Here is a 9665-nt window from a genome sequence, read left to right as displayed (position 1 = left end):
AATAGTGAGCTCCCAAAATATCATCATCGCGAGAGACAGAGAGTGTTAGTATCCAAGATTCTTCGATTCCATACTCTTTCATTGTCCACAAATCAAAAGAATGTTCATAGTAATAGATGAACATACAAAGTAGACCATTTAGAACAACGATATCATGACCATTTAGCTCGTATCTATGGTTAGGTAATGGTATATCTCTGTATTCATCGTTTGATAAATCTAGTGACACAATCATCCATTTAGTTGATTCACAATAGACCATCCAATGGAATCTATTATTTACAAATTCACAGTTTAAATAAGTTCCTCCATGGATAAAAACATGGTAAGGGAATGGTTGAATAAGCCTCCAAGAATCATGTTTCAATGAGTAGAGTTCGACTTTGATAGGGTACACTTGGTCTGAAAATCGAGTAAACCTTGTGATGAGTCTCACTACTATATAATCATCATTGATTGAGTTGTAACCAAATCCATAAAAGGGTTCCCACTCACTCCTATCCTCACTTAAATCAAGTGGAGAAATGGGAAGCCGTCTTAACTCATTGATAGTAGGATTCCAAAGACATGTCTCGAACCAACGAGAAAGACTCACACCTAAGGGGTCAAGACTGAAGCAGAACAAACCATTAATAGACGAGCAATGAACAGTAATTGGAATGCAATTCCTCCTTTCCTTATCACTTGTATAGTTAGGTCTCCACGCGATTATAAGCAGAATATAACGAGCAAGATACCATTTAAACGAACAATTCAAACTCTTAACAGAAGATAGTTAAACTTGATAACTCGATAAGCTGTATTGACAGAACAAAACCACTCTTTCAAAGATGGGATCAAAGTACATGTCTTTAAAACATGAATATGTTCATTGTGCAAAGATTACGAGTTCATCGACTAGTTGATCTATTAACAGTTGAAGAACTTCTTGTCCAAATTGTTGGCATAAATCTTCAAAGCTGATGTTTTCTCCAGTTCTAATTGTTGTTATCCAATGTGACTCATTTAACTCTTCTTCTGTTAATCTACAAATTTCTCCAACCACTTTTATGTAATGATCTTTCTCTTTACTGATCTCCTTTTGTTTCTCCACTTTGCTTTTGATTGCATGTTCAGCTGGAGACTTTCTTGAATTTAACTGCATTTTCCCTTTTGAATATAATACAAAACAAGTTTATAATGATTTCAAAGGTAAAGAATGAACATTATCGAGTCACCTAAAAGATAACTATACTTACAAGTGGACATAACTTACTACAACATGTAAAATTAAACTATAATGTAAAAACTTTATTTACAAGTAGGTATATATAAGTTAAGTCATTAAGGCAATCCTCAAGATGCTAATTAATCAGTATATTATAATCCAAGTCCATTTACAATGTTAACTGTTTTACACAATTAGGTAAATTTAAGTTGACCCTCTACTACAAATGATCAATCTTTTATAAAACAGAACACACAAAAGCTCTATTTAAAATTGTCTTATATCTTGTTGATTGATTGACTAAGTCAATCAAGTATATCTTTTGGCTGATATTTTTTTCTCAACTGAACATGAAAGTTTGAAAGTTGTCTCACTTTTCATGTCATTCTTGGTTGTCTTTTCATCTAAAGTATCAACAGGTCATTTTCTTAAAGGGAAAAAGAACAAATAACCTAGAACTATCGTAAATGATATGTATATACCCTCCGTCATACTTTTGGGACATTGGTGCTCCTGCCGTTCAAACACTAGAGCATATATACTATTTATACTAACGGACATACACATGTCATAATCTAATCCACCGACCCGACATTTATTAAATATCGGATCGACGGATAAGATTGCATCACGTGTCCATATTTAGTCTTGCGTTAGACTGAAGGGCATATATGCTCTAGTTTTTGGACGGCAGAGCACCAATGTTCCATAAGTATGAAGGATGGTATATGCATACCATTTACATCAGTTTGGGAGTATATTTGTCCTTTTCCTCTTTTTTAAACAACAACATACTCAAGGAAAATTCCATAAGTGGGGCTCTGGAGAGGCTAGAGTATAGGCAAATCTTACCACTACATCATGAAGGTAGAAAGACTGTTTCCGAAAGACCAAGTATAAAGAAGAAGAAAATAGTGTAGAAAACATAGCAACTAACACGGAAAACAGTGCAAAGCCTTTCAACAAATAGTGCGATGATCGAAACACAGTAAACAACTAACGATGCTTAAATAAAAGAGTAAGAAACTTAAAAGAGTCACTTTTTAGGAAACACACCTGCAGGTATAGTAGCTATAGCTTGTTGAAGATGAATTGGACTTAAATCTGCTGAATTATTAAATAAAGGTTGAATCTTGGTAGACACTACACATTTGCTCTTTCTCTTCTTCTTAGATTCAACACACATTTTTGTAGGATAATCCTCAAACTTCACTTGTTTTTTCACCTTATTACCAATTATCCTGTTTTGTTTTCCACTAACTTCTTTCTTCTCAACATTTTGTCTCTTAATTTTCTTTGGCTTCATCATTTCTTGATTCTCATTGAAGCAGAACACTAAATACTCAGACTTGAACTCTTGATGATCAAGATTCGGGATATCGCGAAAAGATACAGATGTTCGAACTCTTCTATGATGAAATTGGTGAGTTAGATCAAACTGCATCAAGTAATCTAGTGAATTAACTGATTTGCTTCTTGAAAATGAACCAAAATTACTTTTTTCAACTTCTTCTTTAGGTAATGACTCTAATCCCATTAGCCTTGCCACAATTCCTGGACTATTGGATGCTGCTCCAACTAATTTGTTACTATTTGCTACCTCATATGAAGTTGTTCTCTTTGGTTCTTTAAATTGATCACAAGGGTGTGTTGGTAGACTTCCACCACAAATAAGCCTTTGAAAAATGCTTGAAAAACACTTAGTTGAAGTTGTGTCTTTTGGATTTTTAGCCATATTGATTTTTGAGTTTTCAAGAAAATTAATGAGATAGAAAGTTTAAGTCACTAGCTAAAATGGTTTTTCAAAAAATGGTTGATAGGGACATTTTTTTTGTTGTTTATTTTTGTAAGATTGAAAAAGGGGGTTGATGAAAAGAAGAAGAAATTAAGGATGAAAAAGACTTTTCTATTGTTGTTTATCTTTTACAAGATTGAAGAGAAGGATGATGAAAGGAACATCAAGTTGAAAAAACAAGACTATTTCAACAAGTTTAGTATGAAAAGGACTTATATAGTGTTTGAATGATGTGTGTTTCTAAGAAGTGGAGAACTTGGAATATTGAAAAGCATAATGGAATGAGTTCACACTATAAGTTTGAAAAATATTGAACATGAAGAATTGTTATTTTATTCATCCAAGGCAATGTCACACGTTTATGATACTTAGATACGAGGATATGTACTAGTGTAGAAGGTTAATGGATGGTTATTTTATACATTCGGAGAATGTGTACTAGTGTAGAAGGTTAATGGACGGTTATTTTGCGTTTTGAGGGTTTAGGCTTTGTTAGTGTTTGTCGTTATATTAATCGTATTATTATAGTTCTTGTTTTTATATATATATAATAATCCATTGTTTATCGTGTTTTGATTATTACATTATTTTGTTGTTTTTGTTTTTTCTTCTTGAAGGCGTTGAAGTTTGCATTGTTGAGTTGCTATGATTTCTGCATTGTTTTCTTCTTTGTACTTGGATTTGTTGTATTTGAGCCATGAGAGATTTCGAAAAGAAAATCTCTACCTCCATGTGGCAGTGACAAGATTTGTATAAACTCTACCCTCCCAGACCCTATGTGTGGGACCTCATTGGGTATGTTATTGTTATTCTATTAAAATAAATCGAAAAGGGTTCAAGAAGTCCTTTAACATATTAGGAATGATTCAAAAATATTCTTCTTTTCATTAATTAGATGTTAAAAAATGTGCTTAACCTATTAAAAACGGTTCAAATCCTCTCTCCCCCCGTCCTACCTAAATTAGTACCTATCAATTATTAAATACTAATTAATATGTCCATGCTTCACGCGATCTTAAAATATCTTATTAGAATTTATAAATATAACATTATTATGATATAAAATAAAAACAAAGCTTTTTAGCCTTCAAATTCGAATAAATTAAGTCTCAACTTTTTAATCCACTATATTATCATTAGCATCTTAGTTATATATCTTTTTTTTCATCACTTAACCGTTAAAGTTCTTCTAAAACTGTTGAAATTTTGTATAATTTATATTAAGTGATGTTGTATTTACATTCTTTCTAAAAAAAAATCTCAACAAAAATTTATCTTTTTGTGGACATACACACATAATAAAATATTATTAAACAACATACATCTAGGTTAATTCACACATTAGTTCATGTATTTTATTTATTTAAAGAAAATACTTCTATTAGGTAATACAAACAACCAAGAACTTTTCAAAATAAATTTTACAAATCAGCTGGAAACTAAATAATTGGCAAAGTACGATACAAAAGATTAGTGGTGTATATATTGACAGTAGGAAGGATTTTTGAGTTATTTATAATATGTTAAGGGCGTTATCGATCCAATAGGTAGAAAGAGAGATAAATTTGAACTATTTTTAATAGGTTAAGGGTATTTTTTATACCATAAGTGGAAGGAGGGTAGGGGGACATTTTTGAACAATTTCTAATACGTTAGGGACAAAATAGTCTTCTTATTTTACCCTTAATTTTAACTACTTCTTACTTAAATTACTTCCTAATTAAGCTCATTAAGACTATTTATCAATTAATATAAATATTATGTTAATATATGTACTTTATTTATTACTATTTTTAAGGGTTCAAAAAATCAATTATGAATAAGTAAAAATAAATAGTGAAAATACTTTCTTTCTTTTGTTTTCTTTATATACAATTTTGCTTGGTACAAGACTAAAAGATGATAATTAGCACCAGGATTAATTAAATTAAAATATGTAGATTATTAGTGTCAAGACTTTTTTTCATTATTAATATATCTGTTATGGAATACAATTTACTTTATTTTTCAAGTTTATTAATTTTACTATTTTTTACTGACAAAATATAGTTATTTTAAAGTGGCCAATATCATAAAAGTTCTATCACACGCTCATCCTCCTTTTATTTACGCTACTGCATTCATTTTAGTTGATTCAAGATGATAATTATAAATATTTAACACATATATAGTGACATTCTGAAATTGCAAAGAACTTTAAGATTGGTGTTAACATCTACTAATTATTTATTCTTTGTATAAATTTGTTTGATTGATTTTTTATTGGATTTTTATATTGTAGTCCAACTAATTCAGATTTGCTCTGGGTAGGGGGGCCTATTGGGAGGGGGTAGTTCTCTTTATCAAAGATTTTTCTTTATCGAGAACTCGAATCCAAGACATTTGATTAAAAAAAAACAGACGTATTTATTACGTCACATCCTTTAATGGTGTTTGTTTAATTTTAATTTAGCACAGAATTTAAGAAAGTAGAGAAAAAATTTGAATTTTGTGATTTTAAACTAAGGATGTGTAGAATGTACCAAAATATCTTTTAATCTTGTGGTTTTAGACATGTCATGTGAAAAATTGAAATTAACTATAGAATTTAAGAAAATAGAGAACTTTTGAATCTTATGATTTTACACTTAAGATATATAGAATGTATCAAAATATCTTTTGATCATGTGAGACTTTAAACATGTAATGTGAAAAATTAAAATTAAAAAAATCACTTTCTTAACCGAACTAAAAATGAAAGTAAGCTAAATAAACGAGAACAGAGAAATTAGAATTTCACCTATAAAAAGGTTATCTATAATTGATTAACAATTCAAGAACAGTTAATTCAACTAGTTACTAGCGTCACTAACAAATAGTATTCCCCTCTGTCGAAATGTTTTGATTGGGTACGAAGTTGAAGAATGAAAGGATTTTTAAAAAATATATATTTATTACGATGTAGAACAAAATATAGTTATTTGTATAATTATGAATAATTTTATCAACATTAAATAAAATATTTGAAATTAAGTTATTATTAAATATAAAAATATTTTTCTAAATTAACTAAAGAGAAAAGACTGCAAAATAAATTGACACAAAAAAATACCATAAGAAAGAAGAGACAAAGAAAAAATAAATAAGTATTCTCTGTGTTTTATATTACTTGATTTATATTGACTTGTATGATTTTAAATTTTTATTTAAGATGTATTTAATTAAATCAACCTTATTAATACTAGTTTAAAACGCAGAATTTAAGTTTATTATTTTATATTATTGTTTAATATTAAAAGAATAGTATGAAGGAAAAATAAAGAAAATTTTCAAATTTATTGAAATAGACCAGTAAAAAAAGGAAACTTTAAAAAATAATATAGTTTGGACTTAATTAGAGATCTATAACTAAAATTTACTTAATTACGAATTATACCTACATGTTAGGAGGAGGAGAGAGACAAACGAAACTAGAGGAGAGAAGAGAGAGGTGAGAGAGGTTGAATACATGTTGTATCAAGTTGTATCATGTTGCATCACAAATTTAATTGATACAACTGATTTGTATAGGAGGAGAGAGACAAGCGAGATCGAGAGAGAGGAGATAGGCGAGCGAGATCGAGGGAGGGAGGAAGGAGGAAAGAGGATGAGTACATGTTGTATTCACTGTATCACAAATACAATCGATACAAAATACATATATAGTTGATACAAATATAAATATAATTGTATGAATATAATTAATTTATATTATATATGGTATATAATTATATTAACGAACAGAATTTGTATAGTATATATTTATATCGTTTATATTAAAAAAAAATTACTTTTTATATAGGATTTAAAATGAAACGGAGTGATTAGTACTAGTACTATATTAATATAAGAAAAATTGTGTGATTTGAAAATGCGATTTTTAGTTTACTTTATGTCAGCGTGTGTTGACAATATTGCCGGATTTCTTGACTTTTGGTATCTTTTCTCACTTCACCGACATCTTTCACTTTCATCAAACAATTTTGTGGGAGATTCAATATTCTATTTCTTTATAATTTTTAGGTTTTATGCTTTTATAATACATCAACAGTAATAGTATATACGGTGAAATTTCATAAATAAGATTTAAGAAGAATAAAATATATGTAATGTTGAGAAACTATATGCACAATAAAAACATATCAGAATTATATTGTTTATATGAATCAGGGGCGGATCCACCCTTAGCAAAAGGGGTGTCAAACGATATTCCTTCGTTGAAAAATTACGTTGTATATAAAGGTCAAACTTTAGTTTAATAAATATATAGATAAGTACTAACTTTATAATAATTATATTTTTTACTACAACCATTGACCCCCCTTAATGACAATTCATATGTCGGATTCAGAAAATCTGCATGTAAGGTTTGACACGATGAAAACTTAAATACAAATCATAATAGTTACATCAGAATTAAGAATACAAGTACATTTAACAATTTAGAGAATATGTTTTTGCTAGTCTATCTCTACTCGTCTCGTTCAATACATACAAAATGACTAGCACACGAAGTTGAAACTATATTGTTTTCATAATCAAGATATTATAAGAATCAATGATTTAATTCTCTGTGTATAAGCTAAAACACTACACAAAAATCATCTATTATATAAGTAAACATACACCATAAATGGACATATGATCTATTTTTTTTTATATTAAAACTAAATAAATAATTATTCTATAATAAATATTATATTAAAAATATGGTTAATAGTATCCCAACAAATAAGATTTAAACAGAATAAAATATATGATACCTCTAGAGAGATAGGAGATGTTATTTCTAAAAGATCTTCAACTAACATGCAATGATTTTAGGTATAAAGAAGTAGATATCAATGACGAAAACAAAACAACTAATAAAAAGAGTAGTGTAAAGCCTAAAAGAAAAGAGTATGAACAACAATGAAATGACGTAGTAGCCGAAATACAGTAAACAAATGATGATAAATATCAAAATCTAGAACTATAAGAATATGACTAGTTTAATGACAAACACTTACAAGTCTAAACTCTCGTAAACAAGACAACATTTCACTGCATATTAATTAGTTACCTTATTACACGACCTTCGCACCCTCCTATCTAAGGTTATGTCCTCGCTAACATGAAGTTATGTCATGTCTTGTCTATTCACCTCTCTCCAGTGCTTTTTCGGTCTACTTCTACTCTGCTCGTGTCTAGTTATACATCCAACATATCAAACCTCTTCATTGGTGCGTCTCAGTTTCACATGTCCAAACCATTGCAATTTCACTCCTCTTATCTTGTTTACCATGAAAACCATTCCTACCTTATCCCTGATAATCGCATTCTTAATCTTATCGCTCTTAATATGCTCACACATTTATCTAAACTTCCTCATTTTCTCAACATGCAATTCTAAACATCATAATAATTATTTTTGCATAACATATCTTAATTATATATATATACTAAATCTGTAAACATTACATGATTATCAGAGATTATATATATTCCAATTTATTATATTCTATGTAGTTTGTAAATAATTATAAGAGATTATATATGTTCCAATTTATTTTATCAACGTCCATTCAACACTGATACTACAATTTATGGGTGGATAATTTATATGATCATCTAATTATGATAAATAATATATTTGTATCTTGTATTAATAAAATTATTTAAATTAGACTAGTTTTCCAATAAAGTTTATTATAGTAAAAAATTAAAAGAATAATTACATAAACATCTTTCAAGATTAAATTTGTAACACTTATTTAGTTTTAAAAATATGATATTGTGCTTACGTCTTTTGATTTAATTACATAATGATGCTTAATATAATACTCCCTATTAATATAAAAAAAAAAAATTGACTTACTTATTCTTTATGATATTTTTTTTTTATTTAATAATATTTATAAACATTTCTTCTTCTTCATTTTAGAAAAAAATCATCTCCGTCTCTATCTCTCATCATTTCATTTTACAAGTCTAATATTTAGATTAACGACTTGTGGTGTAACAGATTAAAGATGTGTATAAATCTTGAAGCTATTGTCATAAAATAACATATACGAAAATTATTATTTGTTTCAACCTTCTTATGTAAAGTATTTGTCATGAATAGATATTAATATTTTCATATTCTCTTATTATATAATAGAGAGTGCCACTGAAGTCCGACGTGCCTACTTCAATGTATTTCGGAAAATAAAATAATTTTTTTTCTATTTTAATTTAATTACTGTATAATTTTTTTTGAAATTATGAAATCCGTTTTAGCTATGACTTTTAGTTTTAAATTCCACATTTCACGCTGAAGCAGGCACGTCGTGTTTTGGAATTTTTTTTTAATGTTTTTGTGTTCTACTTTAATTTAATTAGTGTATAATTTTTTCGAAATTATGGAATCCATTTTAGCTATGACTTTTAGTTTTAAATTCATATTCTTTAGTTATTGCTTTATTATTTTGAATGTCGGTAATATTTGTTTATATCTTGTAACTACTTTGAGTAAAAATTCAACCATTAATGATGAAAAATAGTTTAATTATGGACATTTTAATGGACCTCTTCACATTGAACTTGCACAGACAAAAAGTAATTAACAACTTAAATATCTCAAAATCATAGTAAAATTTAATCAACTTTCTAAATTCTACCTAT

At 28.2% G+C, this 9665-nt stretch overlaps 1 protein-coding gene across 1 annotated transcript; it reads right to left on the bottom strand.

Annotated features, from left to right (window-relative positions):
• Positions 1 to 752: 752 nt before the first annotated feature.
• Positions 753 to 3261, bottom strand: LOC102591450 (uncharacterized). The gene is made up of 2 exons (XM_006367455.2): positions 2264 to 3261; positions 753 to 1149 (listed from the first exon to the last, which is right to left on the bottom strand). Exons 1-2 carry the CDS (start codon positions 2940 to 2942, stop codon positions 869 to 871), a joined length of 960 nt encoding a protein of 319 aa, XP_006367517.1. The 5' UTR covers positions 2943 to 3261; the 3' UTR covers positions 753 to 868.
• Positions 3262 to 9665: the final 6404 nt, after the last annotated feature.

The sequence above is a fragment of the Solanum tuberosum genome, unplaced genomic scaffold, assembly GCF_000226075.1.
Source record: "Solanum tuberosum cultivar DM 1-3 516 R44 unplaced genomic scaffold, SolTub_3.0 scf00803, whole genome shotgun sequence".
NCBI classification, from domain to species: domain Eukaryota; kingdom Viridiplantae; phylum Streptophyta; class Magnoliopsida; order Solanales; family Solanaceae; genus Solanum; species Solanum tuberosum.
This window is presented reverse-complemented; position numbering and strand designations above follow the sequence as displayed.